This window comes from Antechinus flavipes, chromosome 2, assembly GCF_016432865.1.
Source record: "Antechinus flavipes isolate AdamAnt ecotype Samford, QLD, Australia chromosome 2, AdamAnt_v2, whole genome shotgun sequence".
Classification (NCBI taxonomy): Eukaryota; Metazoa; Chordata; class Mammalia; order Dasyuromorphia; family Dasyuridae; genus Antechinus; species Antechinus flavipes.
In genome coordinates this window covers 124,107,939-124,122,198 of record NC_067399.1, presented here as the reverse complement: position 1 = coordinate 124,122,198, position 14,260 = coordinate 124,107,939, and the positions used below count along the sequence as shown (strand labels likewise).

Here is a 14,260-nt window from a genome sequence, read left to right as displayed (position 1 = left end):
GGAGGGGCACCATGTCTGGTGCCTCTTGGACTTCCACAGCATCCCTTTTTCCCCGCCAAAGAAAGCGGTTGCAGAATTGCAGAGCTCGAAGTTGCCTCTAAGAGCTGTGATTCGATGAGTAATTGCTTTTGTCAATTTCTCTCTTAAAACCTAGACAGAGATAAACTCCCCTCACACACACACACACACACACACACACACACACACACACACACACACACAAACACATTTGCTTAACCTTGAAGAGAAGAATATCGAAGCTATCTGAGTCAGATCAACTTTGCCCATTCTGCAATCACTCAATCCCCCCGAAATCCGCCCAGATCTCGGGGAAGGATTCTGACAGGAGACGTTAAACCTCCTGTTGCTTGGAGCTTTGCACTTCAGTTATTCTTTATTGGACTCCGTTCCCTAGGGGCGTGCGTGGCAGATCCACAGGTTTAACCCGAGAAGAAGAACGATGGATAATATTCTGCAGAGTAATTCAGACCTTGCCCTCTCCCTAAATGTCTCCTCCAATAGCTCGGAAGCCAACCAGTTCGTGCAACCGGCCTGGCAGATCGTTCTCTGGGCAGCTGCCTACTCTGTTATTGTAGTGACCTCCGTGGTGGGCAATGTGGTGGTGATGTGGATCATCTTAGCCCACAAAAGGATGCGGACAGTGACTAACTATTTCCTGGTGAATTTAGCCTTCGCAGAAGCTTCTATGGCTGCCTTCAACACAGTAGTGAACTTCACCTATGCCATTCACAACGAATGGTATTACGGACTGTTTTATTGCAAGTTTCACAACTTCTTTCCGATTGCTGCAGTCTTCGCCAGCATCTACTCCATGACGGCTGTCGCCTTCGATAGGTGAGCCAGATCCTTGAAAGGAGGGGATGTGAGGAGAAAGGGAATAAAATTGTATCATTTTGAGTGATGGGGTTGCTGTGCGTGCGTAAAGCGAACGGGTTGCTACTTGAAAGGAAGGATGGAGGAGCTGAGGAAGATTGTCACTGTTTAGCAACTGAATAGCTTTCGTAAAATTCTGCTATTTAACTCTTTCCCCCTTTTCCTTTACCTCTCCTTACATTTCTTTTTTCTCCTCTCTCTCTCTGCTACTCTTTCCTTTTCCAGCTCAACTGTCTCCTTTACTCTTTCCTCTCCTTTTTTTCAACCTTTTTTTTTTTTAAACTTTTTCCCCCTTTGTGTTTCTCTGTTCTGGGACATAGTAATTAGTAGTAAAAGCAGTAAATCTGAAATCAAAGGGCTTGAGTTAATTTCTTAGTGTTATATGATATAGCCAATAGCTAAGTCACTCCCATTCTCTTTTCCCCCTCCCCCCCAAGCTTCTTCATGTGTAAAATGAGAAGATTGAACTGAATGATGTCTAAGGCTCCTTCTAACTCAAAATTATATGATCAATCATATGCTTATATTCAAAGCTTGGTGGTGGCTCCAGGATTGACAATTGTGAACATTTCAGGTTACTGGAGTCCAGTAAGTCTGCTGATATATATAGATAGATAGATAGATAGATAGATAGATAGATAGATAGATAGATAGATAGATGTAGATAGATAGATATAGATATTTAGGTAAAATCTTTCTTCCCATTCTGTTCTTCACTTTCTCCAGCTTGGGTAGGGAAAAAAAGAAGAGAAAATAAGCTCTATTTTCCCTTCACCTGTAAAACAATATTTTTTAAATAAGTGTATCACTTTTGAATCTGGGATCTGGAAAGTACCTAGAGAGGTTATCCAATGTAATCCATCTCCTGTAGGTGTCTTTCTTTAAACCAATTAGAGCTAAGAGATGAAAATAGTTATTCTTAAGAGCTCTCTGAAGTTGGAGATTTAAAGCACCATCTTGGAAGCCTTAATTTTTTTTTTTTGTAAAATGTGATGGCAAGAATTCTCCAAAGCGCTGATATGAAAATCAAAAGAGAAAATATTGGAAATGTTCTATGTACATTTATAAAAGTAAAGGATTTAATAAATATAAGTAAGAATGATTATTCCAATCTGGAAGTCCTTTGTATATTTATAGAGAAAAGGTAATTTAAAGGATAATTACAGAGGAAGTGGGACCTCATTTCAAATTTCAGGTCTGATGCTATTTCTTTGGGCATCTAGGTGTCACAGTGTATATTGTGCCTGCCTTGGAGTTAAGAAGACATCTTTCTGAGTTCAAATTTTACTTCAGACACTTATTAACTATGGACTAGTCACTTTGCTTTTTGTTCCTCATCTATAAAATGATCTGGGAAAAGAAATGACAAACCACTCTCATATCTTCATTAAGAAAACCGTAAGCAGGATTGTGAAGATGCAAATTCAATTGAAGAATGACTAAACAACAACACTATTTGTTTAATGTTAGCCAAATCATTTTAACTTGCTTGGTCTCAGTTTCCACATCTGTAAAATAAGTGGTTTGGACTAAATAATATCTGATCAGCTCTGCTATTCAGATTGTAAAATTCTCTTTCTTATAAAATCTCTCTATCCTTTTCTCCAGCCTTTGTGGAGTTGGCAACATCTTTAGAGAGGGAAAAGGTACTTTTCTAATGACAAAGCAGTATCAACATGCATTTCTGAGGCAGAGATGGCTCAACAGGTACTGGCTTCAAAAAATTGTTTGAAAGGAACAAGGCTGCTATGCAAATACATTCTAGATAGGTCCTAGAGAGGATATCTCTGGATTAAATGGTTGAGACAGGATTTTGGAAAAACAGGAATCTTTTGAGAAGGGAGGATTCTTGTATGTGTATAGTGTGTGTGTGTGTGTGTGTGTGTGTGTGTATGTGTGTGTATATGTATGCATGTATGTGACAGAGAGAGAGACACAGAGACAGACAATAACACAGAGAGATACACACAGAGACAGAGGCAGGAGAGAGAGAAGGGAAAAAAGAGGGAAGAAGGGAGGGAAGGAGAGAGGGAAAGGAAGAGAGAAATTAGGGTATAAAGGCAGAAAAAAATAAAAATTCAAAGACAGAGAAAGACAGAGACAGAGAAAAGACAAAGACAAAAGAACCACAGATAGGAAGAGATGGTGAGAGACAAGGAGACAAATTGAAGGAGCCCAAGTCTGCTTGTATGCTTGTTTGTCTGAAAGAGTGCTTCTGTATATACATACTTGAACATTTGTGTAAATTGTTCATCCAGAAGATTAAATTGCATTTCAAATGGGGACTCCAGAGGTGGCTCCTTGGCAGTTTCCTCAAAGGAAAAAAAAAGGTTAATTAACTTAAAAGGGGGTGTAAGACGGAGAGGGAGACACAATAATCCATTTTATTTGCTTCCCACTACCCTATTTTATCCACACAGGGTTTCCTGTGGTTTGCATTTGCCTTGAGGCTTTTTTGAGGCAATTTATCCTCTAAAACCACAAATAGCTTTTTTGAATGTGGGACTTATGTTCTATATATGCTCTTGAACTTGTGCAGAAATTGAATTTTTGCCAAGTAAATTTCATTTTAAATATCCTAGGGAAATTGCCTATTTAATGGAATGTGATCATAGAATTTAAAACTGGAGAGAACAAAAGAGAGAAAAAGTATTTATTAAGAACTTATTATGTGACTCCTGGTGCTAAATGTTTTACAAATATTATCTCAATTGCTGCTATGATCTCTATTTTACATCTGAGGAAATTGAGGCAGCCTAATATCATACACCTAATAAATATTTGAGACTAGATTTGAATTCAGGTTTTCCTTGACACTAGAACCAGGGCTCCAGAAATTGTGCCACCTATCTGCCTCTAGAAGGTGTCAAAGACATCATCTTTCCACCTGCCTTTGACAGAGTAGGAAACTGAGTTTCAGAGAACTTGAATGATTTGCCAAAGATCATACAGATAATAAGTATGCAATTGAAATTAAATTCAGGCCCTCTGACTCCAAATCTGGTATTCTTTCAGTACATAGCCCATGTTTGTATATTTATATTTCTATCTGTGTATCTATTCCTTTTTGTCCAAAGTTTTATAAAAAAAAAAAAAAAAAGAAAAAAGAAAAAAGATTCCCTGCAATTGTAGATAGAAAAGGTATTTTTATCTTCAATTTTTTTGAATGGGGAAATTGAGACCCAGAAAGGTCACATGATTTGAGCAACGTTCCATCTATCTAGTGATAATGCTGGAGCTTGAATCAAAACCTTGTTCTAATGCCAGAATTCTTTCTACCACATTATACTGAAGTTTGATTTTTTTTTTATTTTGCAAAATGAAAAATTACCATTTCCACCCTAATTTATCTTTTGTGTCAATTTGAATTTTATGTGTTACTATATTCATATATATTTCATATTATATACATATATCTTACATTTCTTTAAGGGGAAGCACATTGCCTTCTTGGGGTTGCTCTTTTTACTTAAATCAAGATTCCTTTAAAGAATGTGATAATCTATATTCAAACACTAGATATGCTTTGTTATTTAATGCTACCTCAACATTCTATGCGGTGCATATTAGTTAATTTTTTTTTCACCAAATTAGGAAAAGGGACTATATATTGCTCATTCTGATCCTTAGAACTTATTCATGATCTACTGAGAGATCTGTCTCCAGAGAATGGAGAGAAATATCCATTGTATTGTGGACTCTTGAGATCCCAGTACTTTGATTTAACTGGGGAGGAAAGCTGTGACTGATTAATGTGCATAATGTCCTTCTTCCTTAGGCTTTAAATGTAGCATTTGAGAAGAGGGAAAAAGTAAAAAGATTCAAATGGATAGGACAGAGAATCATAATCATTAAGTCCTTGAATTCTGGGCTTCTTTTCTATTCTTTGTTTTTCAGTCAGTAAAGGAGTCATGATCATAGGGACCTGATACCAGTCTCTGAGTCTGCCCTTTATTTGTGTGTGTGTGTGTGTGTTAGGGGAGATTCTATTAAAATCTTTCTCTGATTCCTGCTGATGGATTGGAGAGGACCCTGAGTTACTGAAGACTTTGCCAGGGCCACATAGACTAGTAGGTTTTGAGTACAAATCTTGTAATAGATTGTTTATTTCTCATTTAAATACCTGTCTTCAAAAGCCCAGAGAGGCTCATCTCTAGCTGATTGGATAGCAAGTGGTTTTTTTTTTTAATTTGGAAATTCATGAAAGACTTTTGGATGTAAAGTCAAAAAATATAGTTATGAATATCCACTCAGCTACTTCCTCACTGTGTAATTTCAGTCAAGTTACTTCCTATCCCTGGGTATATTTCCTCATCTATCAAATGAAGCAGGTAATCTCTTAGGTTCCTTTCAGCTCTAAATCCTATGGAACACATTCTAAGGCTGATTGATTGGATCATAGGTTCTTGTAGAGTTTAAGTTAAAGGTGAGGCAGTTCAATCTGCTTGATCTGTTTCATTGCTTCTCCTTTTTAATTTATTGAGGGTTAAATGTTCCAGTTATCTAAAGCTGCTTTCTTTAAGAGGCCCCTTCCTAGCCTAGAACATTATGATTAAAATGTCAAAAGAAGAATGATGGAGAAGCACCACACATCTGTTCTGAAACTATTGTTTGCTCAAAAGGACCATATTTCTTTCTTCTGTTGATTTGGAAAAACCAGCTTAGATTCCAAATTAATTATAAACACATTTTGTGCAAAGCCATGGAAATTAATTAATGTGTTGATTCTTGCTAGAAGATACTCAAACCTAGTAGCCAACAGATACAATTTGAAATTGCTAGTGTATGATCCAACTATATATTCTGCTGAACAGAGTGATGAACTCAGAGCTTATTATTATTTAATCATTTCAGTCATGTTTGACTCTTTATGATCTCATTTAAGGAGGTTGTTTTTTGGTTGGTTTGTTTTTTATAGCAAAGCTATTGGAGTAGTTTCCCATTTCCTTCTCCAGCTCATTTTATGTGGGGAAGCTGAGGCAAACAAAGTTAAGTAACTTGCTTAGGGTCACACAACTAGTAAGTGTCTGAAGCCAGATTTGAACTCAGGGAGGTGAATTTTTCTGGCTTCAGTCCTGATATTCTATCCACTGTACCACCTAGCTACCCTCAGCGCAAAATTAGGAAATCTCAATTGAAGTCATGATCTGTCATATTGTTATGGTGGATACAAAGCCATGTTGCTTTTAGCTATTCAGTTTATCATTATCAAAAATAATGCACCTGGGGCAGCTAGGTGATGCAGTGGATAGATCACCAGCCTTGAAGTCAGGAGGACTTTAATTCAAATCTGGCCTCAGACACTTAACACTTCTTACCTGGGCACTTAACCCCAAATGCCTCAGGAAAAAAAAAGTGAATACATACTTTCTATCTGGAATAAAAAACAGAAAGAGGGAAGAGAAGAGAACAAAAGTTTATTAATTGTGTGCCAGGTTCTGTGCTAAGCACTTTATACCTTATGTGTATTTTTTTTTTTGCTTAAAAGAGGGAAGGGAAGGGGGCCAGCTAGGTGGTGCAGTAAATAGAGCACTAGCCCTGAAGTGAGGAGGACTTGAGTTCAAATTTTATCTCAGACACTTAACACTTCCTAGCTATAAGACCCTGGGCAAGTCACTTAACCCTCATTGCCTCAGGAAAAAAAAAAGGAAGGGAAAAGAATAAAGGCTCATTAAGTACCTACTGAGTGCATGTGCTTACACTGTGCTAAGCACTTTACATATATTTTATTCTCACAACATCTTGTGAAGTAGGTGCTCCCATGATGCTCATTTTCCAGTTGAGCAAAGTAAGACAGGCAGAGGTTAAATGACTTAAATCATATAGTTAATATGAGGCCATATTTCTTTTTTTTATATAATAGGTTTTTATTTTTCAAAATATATGCAAAGACATTCACCTTTGCAAAATCTTGTGTTCCAAACTTTTCTCCTTCCCTCCCCAAATCCCTCTTCCCTTAGACAGCTTGTAATCCAGTATAGATTAAACATGTTCAATTCTTCTAAACATTTTCACATTTATCATGCTGCACAAGAAAAATCAAATAAAAGAGAAAAAAATGAAAAAGAAAAAACAAACAAGCAAAAAACAACAAAAAAAGATGAAAATACTATAGCATGATTCACATTCAGTCCCCATAGTCCTTTCTCTGGAGGCAGATGATTTTCTCCATCACAAGTCTATTGTAATTGTCCTGAATTATCTTATTGTTGAAAAGAGCCAAATCCATCATAGTTGGTCATCACATAATTTTGTTGTTGTGTACAATGTTCTCTTGGCTCTACTCATTTCACTTAGCATCAGTTCATTTAATTGTCTCTGAGGCTCATATTTCCATTAAGGTCTTCCTCATTCTACTAGGAAGATGAGGGAGACCAAAAGTATTTAAGACTTTTTTAAAACCTTCTGAGACCCCTCTACATGACAGTTAAATTGATAAATAAGTAAACCCCCAAGTGGATGGAAATCAGTTTCCATGGAAAAGAGGAGAAGGATCAATGGCAGTTAGTGAGATAACTTGTGAAATAGTGCTTTCTCCATCACTGGAAGTCTTCAAGCAGAGACTGAATGTTATAGAATGTTGCTAAAGGGATGGCTCTTTCAATTAAAAGTTGAATTAGGTTACCTTGAATATCTCTCCCTGATGAGCTTTGTGGCAGGTTTGGGGTTCAGGTAACCAAATGAAGAGATTTGGCTCCCCTAGATTCCCCTAGGATTTGGCACAAGGCAGGGAATTGTGGGAACGGCTCGTGGCACAGAGGACCTTCATAAAGGAATTTATGAACCTGAAAAGCTAGACTGATAAAAGAAGTTTATTATTGGCATTGGGAAGTCAGCCTTTACTATGCACAAATAGAAAGACTGAATTCCTTGGTGGCAAGGTCCTGACAGAGAAGTGAAGTTTCTAACAGAGAAATCTCGATAGAGAGTTATAAAATCTTGTTAGGGAAATAGGCGAGAAAGAAATAAAAACGGGGTAATGCTGAAAGAGAATATCATTTTAGCAGGTATAGGGTTGCAGCTTATGTTAAGGAGAGAGAGGTTTTTTGACATAGCATGACATGGCATATTAGGTCCTCTGCAAGGACTGAGTCACAAGTTGGCTCATTTTATAATAGAAGCCTTGGCTACAAGTTGGCAGTTGCTCTTAATGGGGACTGGCTGCAGTTTGAGCTGGAATCAGAATAGGGAATCTTGGAATTGAATGAGTATCTCTGGACTAATCTACACCTCAATGGGGAGCTTAATCAGTAATGAGTGTTATCAGTGGGGGTGGTGCCCATCTCTCAGGACAACAGAATGAAGCTGTTTATCCTGTTTCTCTTGGGCAGGATCTTTTATAGAGGCCGGAATTCAAGGAGACTTTCTTCTTGAAGGAGTTTCAGAGAGTTTTGGGGTCCCCCTTCAGTTTCAAGCTCCCCTCGTCGTCCCCGCTAACTCTGGGATTCTGTCATTCTGAGGAGGCTCCTGAATATTCCACTGTCACTCTGCCCTTGACAAGCACGAGAGTGCTTGTTTGACTTAGGCTTTCAGCATCATCAAGTTGAATACTCTCAATCTTAAAGAAAAAGAGCCTTTCTCAAGGTAACATAGGTTGTATGTAGCTGAGCAACAATATGAATTTGCATTCTCTGCATATTGCATTTTATTTCTTGAGAGTAGGGAATGTTTTTCTCTTGGCCTTTCTTAAGAAAGGGATGTTTTCTACTTCTTCTCTGAATCCCAGCACTTAGCAAAGTGCTTAGCACTTAGTAGGTGCTTAATAAATGTCTATTGAGTTATTGATTGTTTGATCCCCAGTGTTTAGCCTTGTGCCTCTTTCATTATTAGCATTAGACATCTAATAAATACTCATTTCATTGAACTGAACTACAACTTTCCATCTTTTTCCATTTAGAAACCACTAACACATAAACAAATGCCAGACAACAAATGCACTTGCTCCCTGGTCATCTCATAATCATCTTTCTGAAGACCTATGGAAATGGCCATTTGAAGTAGCCCTTGCTGTGGCACTCTTGCTTCCAAACATGTTCACAAAGTAGAATGAGATCTAAGTAAATCATTGAATGCATGAGTACAAACTTTATTTCTGAGTTCTTTTCTCAGATAGTAACTTATCTCTGTGACCATTTTTTAAAAATTTTATTTTCTGCTAGCAGAATTGAAATGCAATAGCTGCCAAATTCCTACTATTAACTTTAAGCCTGTTCTTCTCTGGGCAGTCCATCGACAGACTAAGTGGGCATCTGTGATATGCAGTATGTCTCATAATATACCCCCCCAAAACAAAACAAAACAAAACAAAACCTTGTAAAGAGGTAAAAACAAAATTTCTAGGTAAGAAAAAAAACAAAACAAAACATGAAACATCTCTCTTGAAGAGGATGAATATATGGATATATACACACATAAATGAATGATAAAAGATCATGTACTATGTTTGATGTCTATGAAGTAATGACACTGTGGTTTGGAGGGTTTTGTTTCTTTAATTTAACAAATAGATCAGAATTTATAACTGCAAAAGAGTATCATCTTTTGGATATTGTAGACACTTTAACAATGTTACCAGTGCTTACAATATTTTTGAAACTCAATACTTTTTCAAAATCACCTTATAAATCAGATACACTTTAACAAGAGGTATCTCCTGCTATTTTTCCAGTCTAGGAAGCATTTAAGAAAAGTCAGTTTCTTGGTTGAAAATCTTATTCTGTCTTTGATGCAAAATGGTTACTCAGCTAATTTACTGTAATTCCACAAGCCAATGTTTTAAGAAAGGAAAGCCACAAGAGCCTTGAATTTGGGATCAAAGTACTTAGATACCTTGTCCCTTTATCTTTAATGACCTGTGATACCTTAAGCCAATAATTACTTGTTTGCTAATCTATAAAATGGGATAGCTAGATTATGAGATCACTAATATCCCTTGAAGCTCTTCAGTCATGTGATCCTGCTTCCCTTGGACACATTGGGTCACTTTTCTTCTGCACATCCAAATTCATGATTGTTGGTACTCTTGATGCATTCGAGATGATAGATTTCTTTGCTATAGACACCAGCTCCCCTGCAGAGAAAAAAAGTAGGTTTCTTCCTTAAGCCATGTTCCTTGGTTTTCAAACTCCCTTGTAGTGTTTTTAAAGGCATTTATGGGAGAAATTTAAGTGGAGGGAGAACGTAGCAATAAACAAAGATTTCAAATACAAAAGATTTTATGAAGGAAATTAATTCTGGCTGTACCCAGCAAATACAAAATACTTTGTTATTGTTTGGTTGTTTCAGTTATGACTGATATTTTGTGACCCTATTTGAGGTTTTCTTAACAAAGATACAGGAGTAGTTTGCCATTTCTTCTCCAGCTCATTTGACAGATGAGGAAACAAAAAGAAACATAGTTAAGTGACTTGCTCAGAGTCGAGTAAGGGACCAAGACCATATTTGAATTCATGAAGATGAGTTTTTCTGATTCCAAGCCCAGTGCCCTAACCCCTGCTCAGGGGTTATCAGAGGACCTTAGTTCAAATCTTATTTCAGATGTTTACCACTTGTATGAACTTGAAGAAATCACAATATCTCCATGTCTCAGTTTTCAATTATAAGGAGGGAACTGGAGTAGCTGGCCCCTGAGGTCCCTTCAAGATACAGTTCTATAACTTTATGGTCTATGATCCTCTCCCACTAGTCTGACTTCATCATTATTGCTTCTATATTCATGAGTTTTCCTCTCAAAATAGAGTTCTATTGTCACTGACATTAATCTGGTGAGTAATCTGTAACTCTTCTCTCATTGGCCAAGATGAACTTAATAGACCAAAATTTTTTTTATTTTTTCCATGGACTCTCCTCTATTGTCTCAGAATGTTTAGAAATGGCAGCTTCATGAATTTTGAGGTTCACAATGCCAACAAAATAAAACAATCTCACAACAATAACTAAACTACTTCAACCCTTAGGGTTTTGGACATTCGGTACATGATATCTCCTGTGTTACATAGCAGTGCCTGCACAGTGGAGCAAGGAGATACCATTGTGAACACTGAGCTACTATAAAAGAACATCATGTTGGGGCGGGGGGTAAGCCATGTAAGACAAATGATCATTTTATTGCTGTCTACTATTCCACTTCATAGTGCATCATTTCTAACAAATTCTTTATTAACTCCCTGGCTTTACAACTCTAAATCCATTTCTGGCCTCCCCACCTGCACCTTGGATTCAGGTTAACTCTAAATTGATTCAGCAAGGCCTCCAGTTTTCTCTTTTTGATTTAGACTTTAAATAACAATTCTTTTCTCTAGGGGTCCTTTTATGGCACTAGTTGATTTCTCTTATTCACTCTTTTAGTTCCATCATCATTAGAGTCTAGAGATTTGAAAATATCAAATTTTAACCTGCTTTATTTATCCTCTTATCATACCATTGATTGAATAAGGTCCTCTCTTAGGACCTAAACAAACATACACACACACACACACACACACACACACACACACACACACACACACACAGAGAGAGAGAGAGAGAGAGAGAGAGAGAGAGAGAGACAGACAGACAGACAGACAGACACCTCTTAGTTACTGCGCTTGGTTCTAAGTGGCTTTTCCAAAAATCAAATGAGTGACCCTTCTACCAGTGCCTCATTCCAGAGCTCAATTTCTTCATATGTAAAATGAGAAGGCTAGGCAAATGACTTCTAAGGTTAATTCCAGTTCTAACACTCCATAATTCTTTTTCATAAAATACATTCTTAAATGTTGAAATTTTGATTCCACTGCAGATATTCTTAAGGTAAACTAAAGACAAGTTATTCAAGTAGATGTCAATCAATTGGGGAATAGCCGAATAAGTTATATGGAATATTATTATTCTATGAAAAATGATGAACAAGCTGATTTTAGAAAAGTTTGGAAAGATTTACATAAATTGATGCTGAATGAAGCAAACAGAACCAGGAAAACATTGTACACAGCAATAACAAGATTGTATGATGATCAGCTATGACGTTTTTCAGAATAATTCAGTGATCCAAGGCAATTCCAATAAATTTTGGATGGAAAATGCTATCTGTATCCAGAAAGAGAACTAGGGAGACTGAATGTGGATCAGTGCACTATTTTGACTTTTTGCTTTCTAATTTTTCTCCCAACATGATTCATGTAGAAATATGTAATAAATCAATGTACATGTATAAATTTTAAAAATGTGAAAGTACATTGTAAACATTAAAGTGCTAAATAAATGTTAAAAAAGAAAATTCATTCCCTGAAAGGCAGCATCATTGAAGCAATAATAATAATAATAATAATAATAACAATAGTAATTAATCTTGGGGTAGCTAGATGGTGCAGTGGATAGAGCACCAGCCCTGAAGTCAGGAAGACCTGAATTCAAATCTGACCTTAGACACTTAACACTTCTTGACTGTGTGACCCTGGGCAAGTCACTTAACCTCAATTGCCTCAGCCAAAAAAAAAAAAAAAGGCAAAAAAATTAATCTTTAGTGATTTAAGGTTTTCAAAGTACTTTACAAATATTCTCATTTGATCATCATAAGAATACTGATAGGTATTGTCCCTATTTTACAGAGTGAGAAATTGAGGCAGACAGAGGTTAGATTACTTGCCTTGGGTCACATAGTATTAAATGTCTGAGTCTGGATTTGAATCCAACCATTGGGAAGCCTTTTCCCCTCCAGGGACCTATATTCATTTGAATGGAAAATTGTGTGGAAAAAAAAAACCTTAAAAGTTTTAATGAATCTATAAGAATAAACTTTATAAGAAGCAACAGCATGGCAGCTACTAAGATTGTATTGGTAAAATAGATTCCAAAAAAAGATAATATCATATTTTTTAAAAATTGAGGGATATGCCTTCTCATATTTTCCCCCCAATAGATGGCTACTAAGGTGCCTACCAATTTATACATTCTTGATCAAATCCCCTATATCTTCCGGTAACATGAATTTTAATTATCCCCTACCTCCATCTTCAATTTTTTATCTGTCCTATTAATATTTTTCTGTCTACTGACCCTTTCCTTGCTTCCTTCAAACATGCTCTGGTCTCTCCATCCATTAAAAAGCAAGCAAACAAAAAACCCCACACAGCCCTTCACATGCATCTAACATTCTTGAGCTATTGTTACAGAATAATAGAAGGGACCTCAGAAGCCATAGAATTCAACACACAAATGTCTTACATGTCTTTTCCTTTTGCTAGAATCAAATTTCTAGCAAAAGTCATCTACACTCATTATCTCCATTTTATATTTTCACATTTACTTTTTTTATTTTGACACCCAGATCAAAATTTTATTGTTTTTTTCAAGGATAGATCTATACACCAGAAAATATATAATGAGACATATTTATAAGGGGAAAAAGGAATTTTTTAAAAAAAACTATCCACTGGACAAACATGACTTGTGATTAAATTTGTATGAGTCATATTTTCACACCACCACATTGGAAGAATGTAGCACAAAAAAGATTCTAAAAAAAAAAAAAAGGAAGAATGTAGCACTATCCCTTTCCCACCCTCAAATCACATTTTTCTTTATTTTTCAAAATAAGTTTTTTGGTCTTTTTTAATAGCACTGAATTTCTTCCCATTATTTCCCCTTTATTCCTCCAAGAGAGCCATCCTATGTAACAAATAATGTTTTTTTAATAACATTTTTTTTATTTTCAAAACATATGCATAGATAGTTTTCAATATTCACCCTTGTAAAAACCTTGTGTTCTCACTTCCCCCCTCCATTGCCTCCCCTAGACAACAAGTAATCCAATATAGATTAAGCATATTTCCATACATCATATTGCATAAGAAAAATCAGAACAAAAAGGAAATAAAATGAAAAAACAAAAAGCAAGCAAACAACAACAAAAAATTGAAAATACTATGTTGTGATCCATATTCAGTCCCCACAGTCCTCTCTCTGAGTATCAGTGGCTCACTCTATCATAAGCTCATTGGAACTGGCTTGAAACACTTCACTATTGAAAAGAGCCAAGTCCATCAGATTGATCATCATAAAATCTTGTTGTTATGTACAATGTTCTCTTGGTTCTATTCACTTCACTTTGCATCAGTTCATGTAAGTTTCTCCAGGTCTCTCTGAAATCATCCTGTTGATTATTGCTTATAGAACAATAATAATCTATAACATTCATATACCATAATTTATTCATCCATTCTCCAACTTATGGGCAACCACTCAGTTTCCAGTTCCTTGCCCCTATAAAAAAGGCTACTTCAAATGTTTTTTGCATAGGTGAGTCCTTTTCCTTTTTTTATGAGCTTTTTGGGATACAGGTATAATAAAGATACTGCTGGATCAAAGGGTATCCACAGTTTGATAG

The 14,260-nt window shown here is 36.3% G+C and overlaps 1 protein-coding gene across 1 annotated transcript in view; it reads left to right on the top strand.

Moving 5' to 3' along the window:
- The first annotated feature begins 233 nt into the window (after nucleotides 1-233).
- The window catches only part of TACR1 (tachykinin receptor 1), a 162,123-nt gene continuing 148,096 nt past the window's right edge, over nucleotides 234-14,260 (top strand). Inside the window, exon 1 of the mRNA XM_051975487.1 lies at nucleotides 234-855. Within this exon, the coding sequence (XP_051831447.1) occupies nucleotides 461-855 (395 nt within the window). The 5' untranslated portion in view covers nucleotides 234-460. The remainder of the gene's footprint in view (nucleotides 856-14,260) is intronic.